At 37.4% G+C, this 21606-nt stretch overlaps 2 protein-coding genes across 3 annotated transcripts in view; one reads left to right on the top strand and one right to left on the bottom strand.

Annotated features, from left to right (window-relative positions):
* Nucleotides 1-21606, top strand: part of TDRD9 (tudor domain containing 9) — a 72685-nt gene that overhangs the window by 4022 nt on the left and 47057 nt on the right. For both annotated transcript variants that reach the window (XM_017807654.1, XM_017807653.1), the window contains exons 2-3: nt 14499-14608; nt 21317-21414. In XM_017807654.1, coding sequence (XP_017663143.1) covers nt 14499-14608; nt 21317-21414 — 208 coding nt within the window. The remainder of the gene's footprint in view (nt 1-14498; nt 14609-21316; nt 21415-21606) is intronic.
* RD3L (retinal degeneration 3-like) lies at nt 1781-3222 on the bottom strand. Its single transcript, XM_017807655.1, has 2 exons — nt 2924-3222; nt 1781-2078 (listed from the first exon to the last, which is right to left on the bottom strand). Exons 1-2 carry the CDS (start codon nt 3220-3222, stop codon nt 1781-1783), a joined length of 597 nt encoding a protein of 198 aa, XP_017663144.1.

The following is a 21606-nucleotide window of genomic DNA, read 5'->3' as shown; positions in this document are numbered from 1 at the left end:
CCTTTCAGTCCTTTCCTGCCCTCTTGCAGGGCTTAGAACTTCAGGAAAAGAATCTCCAGCTACTTGTGTTGCCTCAGAAGAGCAGAGTAAGTTGAGAGCAGCAGTTTTTGTTATTTATCCACAAACTGACAACTGACAAAAGGAAGGCAAAGAGTTTATAGCAGCTCTGAGTGCAGATATAGTGAGTTTTGTGTATTTAGTTTATGGTAAGTGGAGGGACTCCTTACTTTTGGTATTAAGCTGCAAGTTTTATTTTAAACTTATAGGAAATGTTTTCCTCTTGTCCTCCAATGCTTTGTCCTTTTGGTGTGTGCAAGAGTTTTGATTATTTTACATCCTGTGTATATTACATTTTACTTTTCTACATGAAATGTTCTTTATATTACAAGCTTTTCAGAGTTTTTTTTTTAAGTAATATTTTCATCGTTTATGAAAATATTATGCCATCTGTTTATGCAATTTATGTTGCATTATTAGTAAATTCTTTCTTGGGTGGGGGATACAACTGTGGAGCATAAGAAAATGCCTTGCAGTTGTTATTACCACCTTGATGAAGTCGGAATGTTGTCTTTAGTATACCTGAGGAAAATAACAGAGGAAGCAGTTTTCCTCTGTGTTTGCAAAGCAATGAGTTGGGCCATGTGAGTCTTGCCCATTTTTTGTGATGTGGCAGACAGATTAAAAAGAAATCTGGAGAAGAAGAGGTTACATAAGACATGTAAGAACTTGTTACGTACAGTGATGGGAGTACAATTGGAAATGTAGCCAACTGAGTTCTGGCATATGTTTTCATTGATTTTCTGCTCCAATTGCCTGCTGTGACCGTAACTCCTACATATCCAATCAGTCTTGTAAAACTTTATTATGAACCCCCAGTGATAGATGACAGCAACTGAAAAACATGAAATGTTGTTATATTTAAATGTAGAATAATCACCTCCTGCTTTGGAAATATTCTGGCTTGACTCTTCGGCTATTCTAGAAACGTACTGTCTGATTTGATCAAAATGTTTAAGTTTAATGCAGAATTAGGGTTTCAGAGCAGTTTCCAGTAAGTTAAATTTGAAATTATATACAGCTGTTTGAAAAAAATATAACTCATTAATTTCATGCAGAACAGAGAGCTAGTTGTTAAATGCCGTTAAATATCCAACTAAATGCTTTCATTTAATTGTCCACCTTCATAATACTTCAGCACGTGCAGAGTACACTTTAGGAAAAAATATAGATATATTACATGCAGCATGTTGTAAGTTCTGTTAATGTTTCATGCAACTTACTCTTGAAATTAAGAGATAACTATCCAGCTTCAAAACGTATTTACCAGTTTATTTGGTACAACTGAGAGTATATGAAACCATTTCATTTACACAGTATAAAGTTCCCATAGAGCCTAAAAGCTATGTGACAAATACAGAAGTTTTTATCTAATGCTGTGTGGATTGATGCTGTTTCAAAATATGGAAAGTAGTATTTTTTTTATTGTTTAAATACTTCTAGCTCTATACGGCTAAAAAATTAAATGCTTCAGAATTTTTCCAGAAACATCTACATTGCTTATTAAAAGATGGCTTCAAACACAACAGCTCTAAGAAACTATAAAGATAAAAGGGGAGTTGCTAGTTAAAGTTATTGCATACTAGTTATAACGAAGGATTTTAATTTCTGAACTTGGTAAAAAGGGGAGCAGGTCACATTTCTTACTCCTATATGTGTCTGGATGGCAATGACAAAGGAATGCGAATGGCTGCATAACTTTTTGAAAGCAACACAAACCGACTTAACTTGATGGGTAGTAATAGGGTAGATTCCAGATTCTATGAGAGAAGGTGGGAAACATGCTGTGTGTGTTTTTGTCAACATAACTTGAAACAGTGGGGATTTCATCCTTGTCCGACTTGTTAGAGCTGTCGCCACGCGGACTGAAATGTTCCGGACAATTTGTATTCCATGCATCTGCCAGCTGCTCTGGTTGGTTTTCTCTCTCAATGGTGGTGAGAAAATCTTTTAAAACTTGCTTGAATATGTAGACTATTTCCCAGGGTAAGACATCATTTTCTGCCAAAACTTCACGAAATCTAGAAATGAACAAAAATTGAAATCTAATCATCAGCGCTGAAAACTCTTTTGTTTCCTCTCTGGTCACTGGAGGGGAGAAGGAGGAAATTACTGCACGCTGGTGCTATTTTTTCCTTGCTGCCACGTTTCCCCACACACCTCCCCCAGAAGATTGTGAGAGGAAAAGAGCTCTAACAATGTACTGGATGTGCTCCAGCTATTATGAGGATTATAAGTGGTTGTTACTGGGTATGCTTTTCTTTTTTCCTTTTTTTTTTTTTTTTTTGGCCCATCTGGGTAACTTGATTTAAACTGACTTTGCCCTTAGGTATATTCTGGGCTTTAAAAGGAGCTTGTTCTGTTGTATCTGTGAGTCCCTAGAAAATGTATTAAAATACAGGCATAGGAGAATTTTTCTTTGTAAAATGTGTGTGGGGGGATTTTTTTTAACGTCGGAAATTTTTTTTACACTGATTTGCTAGTTTTAGAAGCTTTCAGGTATTTTGGACAGTAAAGCTGGATTTTTTTGCATAATAGTGCATTGCATTAGTCCTTTGATTTTTGGTTATTGGGTTACTATTTTATAAATATTGGGGCTAAATAACAGAGGAAAAACTGGAAGTATCGAAAGGTCATGTAAGACTTCCCTCGTTTGGATTAGACCAGGAAAATCCTGATTTAAAACTTCCTTCAAGTACAACATATTAAAGTGAGGATGTAATTTATAGAACACCTGCAAAAATGCATTCCAGTTGCTGGTCACTGCTACTTCTGGAGATCAGAGCCAAATACTAACTTCAGCTAGGTAGAAAAACATATTACTTTTTATAGAGTACTCAGAGTTAGGGAAATACGAAACAATTACCTGCTGAGAACAGTTCCTGTTTGGCAAGGCTGGATTTGTGAACACAGAACTTCGAGTTGCCGTTGCTCAGTAGCTGGAATTGTTGCTTGAGGGTTCTGGTAGTTCTTGAGCCAGTTGTAATCCATGCCAGTCTTCTGGACTTTTTGTTCGTTTTCGATCTCTTGCACGAATCTTTCACGCTCTTTCAGGTGCCATTTCAACTCCCTCAGCAGGGTTTTTGTAACAACTTCTGATCCAGGACATCTTGTGGGCTTGTAGGAATCAGTTTTTGACCATTTCATCCAACCAAAAAGTGGCATTTTTAAGCTGAGAGGGGGGCAAAAAAAAATTGGTTGTTTCTGTCTGACCGATTAGTTCTTTTTACCTGTAGACTTCCTTCTTAGCAACTGCATGTCTGAATGAAAATTTATTAATGGTGCTGAACTAGCTTGCGGTACAATAAAAGTAGTGATAACAACAATCACCAAGCCATAATGAAATCTGACAAGGCTTACACTTTATAAAATTTCCCGTTTGTTTTCTGAGTTAAAATACTCCATGAAGTTTGCAGCATTTAAAAGTGCATATCTATCATCTCGGAAATATTTCATTTTTTATCCTATAGTATATATGGTTAAAAAAAAAAAAAAGAAACCCCAGGGAACTGTTTCCCCTCGAACAAGCAAACCAAAAAACCACCAACCTCACAAAATACCCAAACCCAATCAAATGCCCCCCCACACCAAAACAGAAAACCCCAAACCTCCAGAATTTGAAATTACATTTACATTTAAAGATTATACTAATTAATAAAGTTAAGTGCTGGAACTCTGCATGATCTGTTTTTACAGCCTCTGTATCAATTTATATTTTAAATATTTTAAATAAATTATTGTTCACATAACCTGGAATCAGAAATCTGGTGGAGTAGACTTTTAAATTGCAGTTTGTAAGAAATCATGCAGACACAAGCGTGCAAATTGGAGTAAAATAACATAAATTACCTTTGCAGCTGTCTGTGAAAAGTGTTGTTTCAGGTCAGTTTGCTTGAAGGTCTCTTATTCTAGCATGTCCTGTTTGCAGGTTGTTACTACTGCTGGAAGAAAACAAGCGTTTTTTTCTCTTTTTCTTTTTTTTCTTTTTTTTTTCATTTACTCAAACTGTGCTTAGAAAAAATGACTTTCTGTACTGAATATGACAGTTTAAGTTTTTCTGCTTTTAAGGTTCTTTTTCATCCTCTGTATCAGAGAGAAGCAGTAATCCATTTAACCTAGCATGGTCTCTCAAATACTTTCTACCAAGTCCATTAAGATCTCCTACCTTTGAATTGAGTTCTGCCGGTGGCAGCAATTTAAAAAAAGATGGTGACAATTTCAAATGCTTGTTGCTAAATCCATCCAAAGGTATTGTTGGTAGTGAGATGAATAATGATAGTCTGAAGCAACTACAGCCCCGCTTGTAGCTAAAGTTAAGGCTGTCGTGTGATGTGATGCTTGGCTGTGCATAGCTGTAGGTCACAGTTTAGAGCTGTATTTTTATGCCTGTAGAGTGCTAAAAATAACTACGTTGCTTTTATCATCAAACTAAACTTTCAGGCCATTGAGATGCTGGAAGACTTATCTCCCATTAGAGGGGGATCAGGCTGTTCTGCTGTCATTTTTAAACGGCTAAGAATAGTTTTTCTCTAGTAAAGATCATCTAAAGCTTTTGTTAAGTGAGTGTTGACAGAAAAGAAGTATTTGACAGTTGCTCAGGATTTTGTTGCTGCATTAAATGCTTCTTCCAGATGAATTTCATCAATCTCACGCTACCGTACTTTTTCATTACTGTGCATTGCTGTTAGCATTTTAAATTAACATTCCAAATGTGTTTAAAGAAGCAAGGCTGCAACACCTCCAGTGCTCCACAAAAGGCACATTAATCTAATTAAAGGAATAGAATGATAAAAAGATGCAAATTGAGGTCAAACTGATCCAAAAAGCCCAGAACTGTAAGTCTTACCACAGACATTGCCTCTCTCTCAACTGGCTGTCAGTTGCCTGCTCCCTCCTTTCTTGATGAATATTTTGAGCATATCCATTTTTAAGGTTCATTCTCAGGGCTGGCAGTGTGCACACCAAAGGTCGCTGAAGCAGCCATTTTCCGTTCCAGTTATCTGGTCTCTTCCTATTAATCTAAATAGTAGCCATGGAATACGAAATGCTGCCTCTCCATCTCGCTCTTGTTCTAATGACCGTCTTCGCTCCCCTAAGTATTTTTCATTCCTACCTTTTTTCCCCTGCACTGGTGTGTTGAACTGTTGGGAGAACAAAGGTTCTGTAAATTTGTTCTAGATGTCATACAACATAAAGGATGACGTGTATGGCTGTTATTAAAGCTGATATTACTTATACATTGGAAAAATTCAAATGTCAGTATTAATCCTCTTCAACTGGAAGGTTTTCACATTGCATTGTATGTGGTACTATGAAAAAGGAAGGGAGCTAAGTTTATGATGACAGAACTGTCCTGACAGATTTTCAGATGAAATTAAAATGCTCCTTGCCACCTCCTTTACAGCACAGTTAACACGTCACCACTTTTTTCCACTGTATCAATCTTCAAGTAAACTGCTGTACAGTATAAAACCATAATAGTGTCTTTGCAAATTAGAGATGCATACTGGAAGGTCTGCAAAGTAATTAAATGAGAAACCTACAACTTTTATTTTTTAACCTAATATTTGGTTGCATCATCAAAAATGCAAGGCAGGATGCTGAGAATTATGTTTATCTTTCCATTGGTAGAACACTAAAGTTGAAAATGAATATTGCTTCTACTTTTGCAGGCATTTGAGGTGTGTATTCAGGAAGAGGTGGCTGCTCACGTGTGGCTGGTGTTGGAAACTGGACTTGAAAGTAGAGCAGTATTTTATGCAGTTTGTAGCCCCTGTTTATTCCTAGGAGCTTTGGGGAGTTAGCATTCCATCCAGCTATCCCTAAATGTACTCACGGATCTGCAGTGCTGTGTCAGGGTGGAAGTTTTGGCTTGACTTTAGCTGATAGTGGATCTGTTCCCTGAAGGCACTTCAGAGTTTGTCTTTATTAGTAACTTAGTTAATAACGTCATAATGCCCAGCTCTGTGCATCCCCAGTCAGAATAATGAGCCTACCCTGGTGCATGTGGCAGAACAGTTCCTACGGCCATGGGCTCGGTTTATTCTGTTATTTTCTTCTACCCTGAAAATAAATTACATATGAGGCACAGTTCTATTTTATGCTTGATTTTTTTTCAAGGCATGTTTAAGGAGTTAGTTATTCTTACTTGTCTGAGTGGAAGGGAGTGTCAGTGTGGTGTGGTACCTGTCATGTTAAAAGAATTCTTCCTAAGGTAGTGTTTGCACCCATGGGGATGGTTATGTTTTGGGTGTAGTTTGTACTGAGGAGCTGCAGCTAAACCCAGCACTTGCTGGAAGAACCCTCATTTTCAGAGTGGTTCGGTTCTGCTTTGTGGGTGACTTGGTGTGAAGGTGTGCAAGTCCAGTTCGTGGCTCTAATCATTAACCTGAAAATGTCTGGTACTCAAAATTTCATCTATTCTAGCAGTCCCTCTCTTGTCTCTTCCTGCTTGACATCGTAGTTTTGTGAGGGGGAGCTTGACAATTAAGGTAGAAGTTAGAAGTAGTGCTTATTTTTAAAATTGTTCAGGGTTAAAACTTCTTGAATCTCTCCTTGTCAATACTCTTAAAGCTCCTAGTTGGTAACAGACTAAGTTCTGTGGGGAGGGCATAGCATAGCTACAGAGTAAGAATATTTATGTACACTTATGAGTACAGCAGACAACATACAGATTTAAATAGTTGAAACGTACCACAGGGATAGGGGATGCACGTTTTGAGGGTGCTGAATATGCCTGGATTTTAGCTTTTTCGTTGCAATAGTAAAGCATAACTCCAAAGAAGTACTTTAAGAATAACAGCGAGGTGGTTTTGTGCATGTCCACAGGAGATGTCCTCTAGTATAAGCAGTAGCGTTAGAGATGAATGAATTCTTACTTGAAAATCATCATGAATAATGTTAATACTGGCTACTTTAGAAGTGTGGCTGTTTATGGCAAGGTAATGTTTCTTGGCTAAAAAGAGGTGACAGAAAATGTTTATTTTACCATTGATGCTTTTTGAAATATCTTGAAAGCTTTCTTAAAAAAAAAACAAACAAGCAAAACAACTAAATAAAATAATGTCTTTAGCACAGGAAATGTAGGTATTTGCATGATATGTGGCTAAGTAAATTTTACATTCTGATTAAGACTTTCAACACTACAATAATAAATAATTTGCTGTAATGATATGCAGAAGGCATATCTTGAAACAGCCTTGTCATTCTTGCAAAATCTGAAATTCTCACAAAGAAGAAATGTTCTCTAGGGATCAGCTGTTTTTCCAAGTGTGGTGTTTTCTTCTGAAAAAGTATTGTTCTGTAACTGTATTCTGGGACAAAAAAAAGCTGCAAATCCAAGTCACCTCTGAATACAGCAAGACTTTAGTCTTAAGACATGTGCCTTAACATCACATACATAAAGGAACTTCCTGAACCTGACAACCAGGTCCTGTAATAAATAAGGGAATCTGGTTAAATGTGGGGCTGTGCTACTATGCCTGTCTGTAAGGACTACAAATTCAGTACTTATTTGTACTGATTGAGTGTGCTGTTGGACAACACGCTATTTTTCTGAGAGAAAGCCAGTTTGAGGAGAAGTTGGTGCTGAACAGCAGTTCATTCCAAGCCACTTCCATTTGACTGAACACTGCACCGATTTGAGGAACAAGGTGTGATAAATGGAGAGAATAGGTGAAGGAGAAGCTTCTTATTCTTTTCTTCGGAAAATTTTATGGCATCTGTACCATCTGAGGTGCTACTTACTCTTGTAATTGAAAAGGGCAAGAAGTATAGCTTTCTTTATGAATGAGACTCAATGACACACTGAGAAATGATCAACCTAATTCTTGTTTGACCAAAAGTGCTGATAGCAGGTCATAACCATAGCTAGCGAGCTAACATTTCAGCACATTGTTGCAGCGGTGGATGTTCCATAATTCTTTGCTAGTATCTTGATAATAGTCACATCCTGTGATTTGCTGCTGTGGATTTTGTGTGAAGGGCTGATGAATCTTGTGGGTTAAGCCTGATAGGCACCTAAGAGCTATGCAGCCCCTCACTCTACTCCCTGCTGACCCTCAATGGGATAGAGGCTAAGGAATGGAAGAGCAAAAGAAAAAAAAAACTTGGGTTCAAGATAAAAAGCTGTTTAAGAAGGGGAAGAAGAGAGAAAGAAAACAAAAGAGGTGATGCAAAGGCAGGTCCACATCACCCCTCATGGGCAGAGTGATGCCCAGCCAGGTTCTGAACAAAAGATGGCAAACAGAACTGAAACTCTTCTATCCTTTTGCTTCTGAGCGTGACAATGCATGGCATGTGATATCTCTTTGGTTAGTTTGTGTTACCTGCCTGGTTGTGCCCCCTCACAACACTTGAAAGCCCCACAGTCTGTTTACAGGGGCAGGGAAGGGGTGCAATGAGAAATAGAGAAGGCCTTGATACTGTGCAAATGCAGCTCAGCAATAACTAAAACATTTGTGTTTTAGAAGTATTGATTTGGTGACAAATCTAAACCACAGCACCATAGAGCTGCTATGAAGAAAATAACCCCATCAGTCATCTGAGGGAAGAGAGGTTTCTTAATATGATTTATCCATAGGTAGCAGGTTGGATCATTTCCTTTTATTTATAAATGCAGCCTCACACTTTGGATTTAATCATTAACTTTGTAGTGCATTTTTCTTTAGATTTGACAGAACAACTCTCTCTAGCTGTTTCAGGCTGAAGACAGATGGTGAGTCTACCTCCTCTGATCGGTTCAGACAGTATTTGACTACAGCTTTTGCTTTTTAACAACTAGGAGCAAAATTTGCCATGAGCCTGCACAAGAGGCCTCTTGGTAAGACTCCTTGTTTGGTCCTTTGCTGTGAGAGTGAACAACTGAATAAGTCTCTTTTAGCAGCGTTAACTGACAGAAATTTGTGTAAGCTGTCACTGTACTTCTGGTGCTGAGATGAATAAAATCAGGATGTGGTTGAAGCTGATTTCTTGCAGTTGGACTGTCTGTAGCTTTAATGTCTCTGATGCTGGTGGCACTTCACTAATAGGCCAGGGAGTTACAGGCATCAATTTGAAATTGAGGGGATCTTGCTTTCAATACTACCCTTCATGGGCATTCTTTTAAATTAACAGCAGTCTTTTACTTGTGGTTTTTTTTTTTCAGAGATTTATTTAATCTGGATTTTACCAAGTGTGTAACCAAATGTTTTTGATTAGGCTTTCTTGCTGTGGGATTTTTTTTTCTTCTGTTTTGCCAAGATTTTTGCCTTTGTGTTCAGAGGGAAGGGGTGAATTTTGAAGTTTTAAGGAGTGTAGATGCTTTGTGAATGTTGCTAAAGGATCAGAAACAATGCTTGATAGAGAAACTGTGCTTTTGGTTGAAGTTAATAAGTATGAACACCTGTCTGACATCTAATTCATAATTAATTCTAACAACTTTGATTTGCCAAATTAACTGTTTCATGTGTGGTAGAGAGGTAGTTGTTGTGTGGCTTGTCACCATCTGCCACAGGTAACACCTGCCCTCTTCAGAGCATCCTGTTGGAGCTATGGCTGCAGAAAGAGGAACTCATCAACAGCTCATGTCCAAGAAGAGTCCAGTTCTTTGAAGCCCAGCAGTTCATTCCAGTCTCCCCCACTGGCATAAAATCCCAGAGCAGGAGACAGTAAATTTGAGGATTTGGACCGTTTCATCATGGCATTTGTGGTTGTTATTTTTCTTGGATTTTAACTGTGAATAAGATGGAAGATGGAAGGTCTTGCAGAGCTGTTAGTTTGACATGTGTTAAATATTTCTGAGATGTTGAGTTTACATAGTTTATCCAAATCCAAACATTTGCATTAGAGTTTTTCAGGATTTTTGCAAAGTGGTTTTAGTGCTCTCTCTCTCCCTCCAACTGTTTAAGGTTTTAAAACTGGAGATCTGAATCACTGCTATGAGGAAGAGCAGTGCAAGCCTTTAAAATGCCTATATATGAAGACTTTATCACTAAATCTACCTATTTACATTTTAGAACAGCTCTTAGTGGTAAAAAGCATCAATCTCACTGATTCTTAGATTCTTAAAATAATCTGTAAATGACTTTGTAAAATCTGTGTTTTAGTATTTACTAGATTACACTTACTCTGAGTTCTATTAATAGTTGTTTTTTTTTTTTTTTGCTGAAACATTATGGGTTTTGAATGACAGTACGTGATTTCATTAAAGTTAGTGCATTTCTGCAGGTAAGACCAATCTTTTGGATGAAAAGCGAACTTCCAGCTAAAGGGAAAGTAATTTTTAGTATGTCCTTCAGTAAACCCAGTGGAAGGTTATTCACTGTCATGGCAAATGTTCAGTTATGTAAAGTGTCACATTACTTTAGTTTCAGAAGAGGCTTTGAAACAGTCTACTGTATATATCTTACTAAAATTGTACAGCAAAATATTGCTCTGTATATTACAAAGCTAAGTGTTTTTTTCAAGTGGTTTTTCTTTCCCCACAAAGATCTGTAAGTAGGTGGACAGTTTGTGTGCGTGACAGAAGCCATGACTTGGGGCAGTCCTTCTCTTGTGATCTGTGAAATGGGTGACACTAGTTTTATGTTCAACTTCCAGTCCCATGTGCACAGGATTTTTTGTGTTAAATGAGGCAGAACATAAATAGGTAGAAAGTACATGTATCAGATTTTTTTAAAAACACAACCCTAGAAGACTTTTTTTTTTTTTCAGTTTTGTCTCTGTATGTGTTTTTGAAGTTACATGGCCTTGAATAGGACTTCTACCCCAGAGTTAGATAGTTAGTAGAAAATTGTTTGAAATTGGATAAGCAAGCATCTTAATCCTTGGAATTTTGCTACATACTTGGATGTTTTCTTCACACATTCATATGTGTGCTGCCTGAGTAGTGCTATTTTTTCATGGAATAACACTGTATATATCTTGTTACTTTAATAAAGACTTCTTTAGCATTGCTCCTGCTGGCACTAACTGTGTTCAGTGTAGGCAGTGGCATTGTAGTACGTGTCACTTCAAAGGGCCAAACAAATTGCTTGTCACAGTTATGGTTGAGATTGGGCAACTGATTCTATTTTTACTAACTAAGTGTATGCAAAAATGCTTTGGTTTCATATTTCAGATGCTCAAATACAGAAATTTACCCAGTGTACTCTGTTATGATGGCCTTGTTGACTTATTAGAGGTTATTCTGTAGCTTGAAGAAAAGGAAGACCTTTCTCTAGCTGAATTTATTTAAAGAAAGGCACCCTCAGTGTATTTGAAAGCATTTACAACTGAATGTGTCAATAATTTTTGGTGTTAAACTGTGTTTCCCTTCTAGTAATTCCCCTAAAGTGTCAGCTCTATTTAATTTTATGTTTAGAAATATTTTGCTTCAATCAGATGCTCAAAATTAGTTTGACTGGGCATATGTACCAAGATCAGTCGGACTTCAGAAAAATGTTATAGTAGCTAAGCCACATGATATGGAATAAGGAAAGTATTATAAGAAACAGTGTTAATTCACCTGCTTTTTTAAATGAAGGGGGAAGGAAGAAAAAGCAGAACATCCGAAATCTCCTGCATTTCCTTCAGATGATGACTTAAAATTTTCATTGATTGTATTAGTCACAAAAATTCTTTTTACTGCTTCTCAATGTAGTAGAATTTGGACTATTTCGTATATGCAGCTCTAAAGGCTGGAATCTGGAAAGCCAATGGAATATATGCTGTTAACATGGCAGGTGTTACCAAAAGGCAGGTTTTCACTCTGGGGGAATAGAAGTGGGAAAAAGATAACTGATGTATCGGACAGACACTGTGCTTTGTAAATAGAATCCAGCCAAGTCTCTTCATTAGTTTGCACTTTTCTAGCCTGGAATGGATTTGAATTTCTGAATCATGTTATTCCTCTGTCAGCAAATTTTGTTGAAAATCACTAGATTTCCATGTAATAGAAATCCCTTTCTGTTTATCCAGGTGTATATAGGACAATAGCACCTACTGATGGCTTATTAATGACCCTTATTTCATCATTCTGGTGATTTAGGAGAGCTCCAGAGGGCTTCACAGTGATTTCTTTACATTTTGCCTAAAGCCCCCCATTATTCTCTAAGCTTTAAATTTATTAATGCTGCACAGTTCAGCGTTAAAACATCACGAAATAATACAATGAAGCTTGTTTGCTCATTGCATATGATTTTCCCCAAGATTGTAGCCTGATCCAGTACGTCAAGTGCTCAGTGTTCATTCCTGATGACTGGCTATTATATGTTTTGTTTATTCATTGTGTAGCCTGGGGTTTATTTACTGCGTGCTGCTTTCTGAAGACAGAAAACCTAATTTCTGAAATAAAATATTCAGAGTATCACCAAGGTCATAATGCCCTCATTTTCCTGGAGCTGTACAGGTGAAGGTTGGAAGCACATACATACTTCTGGGAGCCTGTTTTGAAATGCTTAATACTCCGTCTCCAGGAGATATGTTGTCGAGTTTCGGGGGACTTGGCGGGAAGCCAATCATATTTATTTATAAACATTTATAAATATTTATAAATAAACATATATATTTTTACATATATATGCATTATATATAAATAAATAAATAAATATATATATATATATATATATATATATAAACACCCCCTGTTCCTCAGGTGCTGTCTAAATAATGATGTGTCTGTAAGGTCTTAACTGCAAACAAGGAGCATAGCCCTCCTTTGTCACCCTTAGCCTCAGTGAGATTTTTCTGTTCAAGTGATTTGCTTGCTGTTGCTCAGGGCTCTGACAGTCAAGCAATACCTGCTCCTTTGTGACAGCAGTGACTGCTTGCATTGGATGGCTTTTTTTCTTACAGAGAACCAAAGGGCAAGTTGTGTTTGCTGCATAACTCAATTTTTTTGTTTTCAGAAGATGTGTGTCCAGTGCTCTCAGTGAGGCTGCAGATTTATGGATGTGAAAAAATAATTGGTTGTATCACTTAAATCTGTATCACGTGCATACAGTGCTGCCAAAGTGAGACTGTGCAGTCAAGCTTCATTGTGGTATTTTCAGCTACCAAGTGCTTGACTTCAATACTGTTGTTGAATTTCTGGGTTTTATTTGTCTTTAGTGTACATTCAGTGGAATGAACTATGTTATAAGTGAATATTTTTTTTTTCTGTATTGTACCTTTTATTCAGGCCTGTTGAGGAGTGTTCCCTGTTCCAGTTGTTCCAGAGGGTTTGAGTGATGCAAGTGTTGTAGTTTGCTTGCTCAAAGTAGGCAGCTGTTGCTCATGTAGGCATTGTGCAGATGGGTGCAATCCTGTTGAACATTGCATAGGAGAGATACTTGAGATCCGAGGGAAATCACTGTGGGTCTATGTCTAAAATATTGTTAAAATTGCATCAGAAGCTATTTCTTAGTTTGTTGGCAGCAGTAGGTGATATATACTTGGGTGTTCTGTTCCGATCTGAATGAGTTGTCTGTAGGACAGCCAAGCTGGCAGAGAGTTTGCCTTGCTGGGGAAGGTGGGTGCTCTGTGGCATCAAAATATTGAAAATTACTCCATGTTGAGAGCTGTGTGACACAGTGTCATGTTGAAAGTCTCATGTTGTTTTCAGAGTCATTGTTTTTGGAGTCAGCATTGCCTGCTATTTACGTCAAGAAACAAACACTTCTGCAGCACTGTCATAAAACAGAAACAGATTTGCTTTGCATTAGTGAATTATTGCATACCAAAGGCTGGCACAGGGCCCAGAATTTAAGCAAAACCATAGTATCAACTTCTGTATTTTGTTTTAAAAAATAAGGTTGCTTTTGATGTGTTCAAGACTCTTCTGCATTTAAGTTCATTGTTGATTTAATAACTGTATGATGATTGATTACATGCTACTTCTTTCTCTAGTGAATTCATGTGGATTTCTTTACACTGTTTACGTCGAAGAAATTTTTTTCATCTTACTTCATTATATTCATGTCATGATTAGACTTTCTTGTGTGTAATAGATTTCCATAAAATTCAGTGCTCAGGTGATTGCATTAATTTTTTTTCCCTGATCACCATCATCTCTTGACTTAAAGTCAAAACTTTTTTCCTCAAAGCAGTGAGATGATTTTTTTTTTCTTCCTACCTACTTGTCCTATCTCCAGGGAACCGTGCAAGAATAAGATTTTTACCCTATTTGTATTGTGTCAAGAACTGGTGAAACAGAGCTGTTTTATCTTTGTTCAGAAGAAATTGTAGTCTTTCATTAGAAGTTCCTAGGTATTAAAACCTTAAAGGATGATATTTTGGGTGCTCCAATTTTTTCAGCCAAAACAAAAAGATTTAATGTGGCATTTTCCTCAGGCTGGTATCTAAATTTTCTTTCTGAAGTTTGTTCATTGAAGTAGTTCCCGTGTGACATGGAGACTCTGAACTTCCTATGTAATGCTGCTGTTCTCAGACATACGAATGACTTGGGTTAGGAAACACTGATTTATCATTTCTTTCCTCTTCAGGCTGCCTATCACACAGAGCGTTGGAACGGAATATGCTGAAAAATACAGACAAGCAGAGGAACAACAGCTAGGTGTATCTGGAAATGATCAGCCTGTCTCTAATAAACCAGGTAAAAAAGGAAATAAAAATACTATGATCAGATACACTTGTCCTTTTTCTCCCTGTGGTTTTTCTCCCTATCTCCTGTACTCAAAACTGTGAAACCCTTCTGTGTGTTTCTTGTTTAATGATGTGTGTGTATTAGTTTGTTATATATAAAGACCTGGTATTAAAAGGCAAACACCTTATTTTCTGGAAACCACACCATATAATGCAGTTGCATAGATAAAGGTGCACATATCTGGCTTGTTGTATTGATAAATGTAGATACATGATTGAAATAAATCTGCAAGGAAAAGATACCACTCGTTAGATTCATGTCTTTGTTCTGTTTTCTCATTTTCTATCCATTTTATTTCTGTGCCTACTTGATTATTGCTTTGAACTGCCTTTAGAGGGAAATTTGATTGCACTTCTTTCCTAGGAGCTCTGGTAAAAGCAGTCTGAGGCTGACTCACTTGTCAGGGCAGCTCAGCTTCAAACTCTACTGTGCCTCTTAATTTCCAGTTTTGTTCATGTAGATGATTTCCCAAGAAAAGGACATTTATGTGTTTTGTCTGTTCTTTGTGTCATTCTGTTAATACTTTTTGTATACCTTTGCTGATATACCGAAATTTGAAAAACTTGAGACATTTTCTAGAAATTGCTGTCCTTCAGTGCTTCTGCAAATCCTGTGGCCTCTGGAACTCAGGTAGCTGAGGAAGCCATTTGCTGGGTCTGTCATCAGCAGAGAGGCAGTAGGTTCAGTTGGCCTGTTCAGCATGTGCAGTGCACCTGACCTGTCCCAACCACAAAATATTGTCTCTTGTTCACTTGACATTACAGAGAGGAGGTGTTGAAAGGTGAAAATGGAGTAATAAAGGGACCGGTAAGGAGCTTCTAATGTTGTAGTTCAGGAATCCGGTGGTGTTCCCTGGTTTTTTCATGTGCTTTCTTAGCAAAGGAAGGACAACAACAAACTGACTGAGCCTAAGTTCCTTAGATGTTTGTTTAATAGGGTAGTGGTACTGATTAATGCAATGAAATACCATAGATCATTTAACGTCCTTCACCTGTTAAATCAAAGTTCTGTGTAAAGTAAGCTAGCAACCTAATTTAGTAGCACTACTGGCCTGCATAACTTTGAATGGAACTGATGCTAGCAGTGTTCCTCCTGTAAAAGAAACAGTTATAACTTAGGCTTTTTAGGAAATATTTCTGTGTAGTCATCCTGGTATTTTATTTTAAAAATACCTGGTTTTTTCGTAGTCTACCCTAAAATGTTTTTCCTTGAAATTTATACCTTTTAATATTTATTCTTTCCTTCCAGTTGTAACTTAACTAAACAACATCTAATTAGTAAACCACCCTAAAATATTACTGAAATACTGGCATATTATATACTCTCTTATTATCAATCTGTTAGATATTTCCCTTAGTCCCTTCCCCCTCCCTCCCCCCTTTCTGGTCTTTGTCTGTGTCATTGTCTGGAGTCTTGTTGCTTCAGGAGCTGTTCCATGCAGTGTTGATGCCTGCCTCCTCTCATCAGTGCTGTGCTCCCAGCTGTGTACGATCCAGTGGCGGGTTCTCAGCAAACTGGGTAGTGACAGGACTGGAACATTCCTACGGCATTCTGAGACTGAGCTGCCAAATCCCACCTAGATGCAGAATAACAGAAATACTTCAGAAAATCCTGGTTCTTATTGCTATCAGTTTTGACTTACAGACGAACTCATGTTAGGATAATAGAACAAAGAAGCTCAGTAAGCGAGCATGAGATTTGTACTGTTAAATTTATAGGTTATAAATGTGTACGTTGTTACTCATTTGAGACTGCTGCTGTTAAATGGTAATGCGAGATCATGCAGATTTCAAGAGCTCCAAGAGGTATTTGTAACTATGAGCTGTATTGATCTGGAAGTGTAGGTTCTTTTTAAGAACGTGAGTATTGTCATAAATTATCAGGAGTTTATCTAGACCAGGACATATGAGTTCTAGCTGTGTTGAATACATATGTAGTCAGGAAATAACCTTCACAACATGGAAATGAGAAGCTGATTTGTCCTGAAGGTTCACAATTGGTATGCTTTTTGTAGCTTCTTTATTTTGGAGTTGCTGTTGCAACTGTAGATGATACCTTCTGTATAAATCGACAGCCTCTTTTAAAACTTGTGGAGTTACTGAAACTGTTTTGGTGTTTGTATTGTTTGTGCCTTGTTATTTTATGAAATCTTGTTGAGTTTAAATCCTGTGCTTTCCAATTTCTTTGAAAGAGCATATGGTTTTATACTGAAAGGACCAACAGAAATGCCTGATCTGCTTCTGTGTTGGGAAAACAGATCATCAGGGAATTGCATTTAGAGTTCTGGCTCTGCTGTAAATGATAATACTGCTGTGAAAAGGAAGTTGAAGTGATTAAATAAGACTAGAAGAAAATTCTTTGTCACAACTCTTAGCCAAAACAAGTAGAGCATTTGCAGTTCTTCTGTGGCCCATCAGACTGTTTTCACATTTGGTACTGGCTGTTTCAGGCTTTCCACACCTTTGATTCTCTGAGCTTGTGGGATATTGTGCAGAGGGAAACCTTCTGGGACACTCGCCTAATTTGAGCATCCTGTAGAAAATGGATTTTTTTCCCTCTCCCTCCTCCTCCCCACCCCAAAATCTGGGAATTCTAAACTGTGTGCGCTAAGAGTCTTGCTCTTAAGCTTGTAAAATCCTTAATAAATTCCCCTCCCGCTTTTTTTTTTTTTTAAGCATAATTATATAATTGTTTTCGTGCAGCTTTGTGGATGGCAATTTTTTTTCCTTTTCTCATTCTTCACTATTTTCATACCATTAAATGGATCTGTTCTGGAGGCGTTCTAGGTTCCACGTGAAGTAATTGCTTATGGAGAATAAGCGATTTAAACATCATTTATGCCACATGAAAACTTCAGTTATAGAGTTCCTTAAATGTTTGTGATTCGGAACAGATGCATGTCAGAAAAAATAATCATAGCACAGATTTCACCTCAAAACCTTTTGTATATAAAATATATGCAAGTTGAAGAGAATCGTAATGGAGAAGTGTTTTCTTAGGAATTTTCATGTTACCTGTGAGCATCCTTCGGCAGTCAGCACTTCAAGACCGAAAATTGTTAGCCTGTTTTCCGCAGTCAGGAAGTTTAATTGCTTTGCCCAGGCTCTGGGTTAATCTTTCCAGGGCTCAGTCAGTAGCAACTTCATGTACTTGGTGTTATGACTGAAGTATGTGACGTACTGGTAAGTCCTCATGCTTTGTGGCTCGGTGTAGGAGCTGTGTTGTTACCTCTCTCTTTCCTTTCCTGTGAGCTTCCTCGATGACTGTGGTCACCTTGTGTATTTGTAGCTCAGCAGAGGGATGATCAGGGATGTAATAAGCATCTCATTTGACTCACTTAACCAGTACTTCCTAGTATACTTTGTTTTAAGGCTCTCATTTTAATTTGCTTTAGTGGCAGATACCAAGATCCAGCCGTACAATCTCTTCTTTCAGAACTGGTGAATACAAAAATCTAATCTTGTGTTAAAAGGATATGTTCAAATTCAATTCAGGAAATGGGTACCAGAGGGAATACATCTGCTTATATGGCCTGCAATAACTGAGGTACTGAAAAATTGCTCTTTCCATGGGCACTGGACTGTTTTAGTCATGGCAGTCAATGTGTCTCTACAGAACTTTCATAATAATTGAAAAGGAAGTAAGCAGGCAATTTCATCTTACCCATAATTGAGTTTTCTGTTTCTTTTTTGCACTTGCATGCAAAATAATTTCTTTAATAGAGAAATGAATACCATTATTCTGGATTGACATTAATGCTTCTTATACACTGAAATATTTAGCTTGTCCTAAAACACCATGGTGGGCAGCTGCATGCTTCCTCAATGTACCATTTTCAGGTTGGAAGTGTCCTGCATTCTCTGTATGTCAGAATCTGAGGTGCAGGTTAGAGCATGGTGTCTTACAATGGTGTGCACTGGTTGGGTCAGTTATCCTGGTCTTATGAAAGTTTTCCAGAAAGTAAAAGCAGTTGAAAAGTTTGTGCCTTTTTTGCTGGTAAGTCTGTAGTCCTTTAGCTCCTTGACTCTGTAGATTTGTCTGTATTGGCAGAAGATCAGTTCTCATTTGGGGAGAACTCGGATATGAAAAACAGAAAAGAAAAACCCCAAGCAAATCCAAACAGTTGAAGGCAACTAGACTGTGTGCTACAGAGTTCACAGTTAAATGTTATTTAAATGAGTAGAATAACCTTGGAACTTTCAATGGGATGTGTATTCAAGTGTTTCTCTTCTGCAGCAGGTCTTCGTGGTACAAAACAACAGCTTTTGTTTTTAAAATATAAAGGTGAAGCTTCTAAGGTCTCTTAAGATGGTTACTCAAGTTCTCCCATCCCCATTTTGCTTTTTTTTTATTCACTAATGATCATAGCAGGTTTCAGATGAAGTTTGTGCCCTCAGTTTGTTAGGGTGGGCATTTTCATGGCTCCTTAGGTCACATCAGTGTTCATCTGAAGTCGCCAGTTCAGAGGCTCAAGTCTGTACTGCCTGCTCTAGACAGAACTCTCACAGTTGTCATGGTGTTAGTTCCCCAGGCAAACTCAGTAATGCTTTTTTCAGTTTAAGCACAGTCTACATGTCTTGAAGAGAGAAAAAACAAACCATACTGCTTTTAGTACTTGTAGCATCTGCTGTGTGCTTATATGGCTGTCAGTTCTCAAACTCTTCGTGTTGATGGTGACTAACATTGGAGCACTGTTTACTTCTGGGATAATTCTTTTCCAAATTTCTATGTTTAGGAGAAGGTAAGATGTTGCCGTCATAGAACTGTTATATAAAAAGCAATATTAAAGAAAGTTATGTTTCAGCAGTGAAAAAAAATTATGTATACAAAATTGATTAAATTAATCAGATTATTCAGCAGGAACGTGAATATTGGTGGCTGTTTCTTTGTTTCTGCTTTGGTCCTTTGTATTTTTAAAATAAATTTTTAAATTGAATTTTAGGTCAATGATTTCTGACTAATGCACTGTCTTTTTACTGAATTACAGAGGTTTAAATTATTATATTTTTTTACCTTCCCTCCTTATTTATAAGCACTGTTAAAAAATTGCTGCTGTCTTCTATTTTATACTTTTAACGTGCTTTTCAAAACTGCATTTGTTTCATGGAAAACTTGATAGAGGTGGGAAGGCTATGTTCCTTTATCAGGAATTTGCTGACACTGGGATCTGTTTTGTAGCAGCTTGAGGTTTCTTCCAGCATTGGCCAAATCACACAGAGCTATGGATGTCCCAGAAGTGACATGTTTGTGCCAGAGGGAAGCCAGTCAGCCTCTGTACAGTGTTGCTGTGACAGAATGCTATATATGAATTTTTTTCTGGGGAATATATTTAGAAACTTGACCAAAAGTATTTTAGAAAGGACAGACAATATTTTCAAGGCAGGCTGCTAATAAGTTCTGGTTTTCTGTGTGTTCAGTGGTGTTGAGTAAATCCATGTGCAGTGATCACCTTTAACTGTTGCATTACACAGAGTCCAGGTAAAGAACCTTTCTTGTTGCAGAGTGTGGCTTCAGGAAAACTCTGGTTTTTAGTGCTTTATGAAACTGTCTTGTTGAACTGTATGCTGTTTTAATGTGAGAATAACTTAATTTGTATTGCTTGACACTTTTAGACAATTTGGGGGCTTAGAGCACATTCAGGTGTAGTACAGAGACAGAACATGCTGTTCTGCCTGCTTTTGCTTCACTGCTGTGTGAGGTTTTTACAACCTTTCCAAAGAAAGGGAGCTATAACTGCAGTCAAGTATCGAGGTTATAGCCTTTATTTTAAAGTAATTATTGCCTTTGTAAAAAGAATACCAGATTTCTTTCTCACCGGTCTGCTTATTGGGGAAATAATGCCATAAAAAGAATTGAAGTACAAGGTTTTATTACTTCTGTGCAAGTAAGTCGATTTTACCATAATACCTGGTGAAACCCATTGGAAATAGAAAGCATTCCTGCTTTTGATTTCATTATGGTGGGGTTTTTTAGCCGGATTGTTTAATTGCAAGTTACAAAACAGTCTTGTCTAGGTTTTCCCCTTCTGCATTTCCTCTACACCTGTCTGACAGCAGACCTCTGAGAGGAGCTCATGCTGGCACTGTGAGATTTTTGTCCTGTATTACCCACTGATAACGGTGACAAACTCCTGCCATGAGACTGCAGAATGTGGTATCACGTTGAAGGGTCATCATGGTGCTCACCAGATTTGTTTTAACTGCCAAGTGGTAGAAATATAATTGCCTTCCTGTCAAGGAAGTTATTTTCCACTGTGGATCCAGTAGACTCTAGGGGAAAAAAACGAAGGCATAAGAATAAGGCAGATTTTTTTGGAATTGTGAATTCTTGGCTGCACAGGCAGAACTGGCAATTGTAATGCAAACTGTGCAAAAATACTGTTTTAAATTAAGAGAAAAACATATAGAATTGTATACCTTTCTTACACTGATGATGGTTTATACACAGAAGCAATGTTTTTTCAGAGTTGCTTCCAGTACAACAGCAATTGCATAAACCTAGAAAATCTCCAATAATCTACTGATATTAAAAGTATTAGTTCTATTAATACTCACAAGTATGCAATTGAAATTTTAGAGAAGTTAGGTTTCCAAATCTCTTGCTGGATTTTCTTTTTCTCTATTGAAATAAATTATTCTTGGTTATTTTTCTGCCTAGGTGCTTCATTGTCTCAGTGTCTTTCAGGTGATTCAACTTCTATACCAATAATTAAACATAAATATGTGAATATGCCTACAGCCAAACACAGGGAAAAGGTAATGTCAGTGTACTTTCTTTCATGAAATAAAGCTGAAAATAATGTTTTATTGTGGTTTTGGGGCTGGTTTTTTTTTATGCATGTGGGTTTTTTTGTTGTTTTGTGTGTGTGTGGGTTTTTTTGTTGTTTTGTTGGGTTTTTTTTTTGTTGGGTTTTTGTTTTGGGTTTTTGTTTTGGGTTTTTGTTTTGG

The sequence above is a fragment of the Lepidothrix coronata genome, unplaced genomic scaffold (assembly GCF_001604755.1).
Source record: "Lepidothrix coronata isolate B3197 unplaced genomic scaffold, Lepidothrix_coronata-1.0 Scaffold19, whole genome shotgun sequence".
In the NCBI taxonomy this organism is placed as follows: Eukaryota; Metazoa; Chordata; class Aves; order Passeriformes; family Pipridae; genus Lepidothrix; species Lepidothrix coronata.
This window is presented reverse-complemented; position numbering and strand designations above follow the sequence as displayed.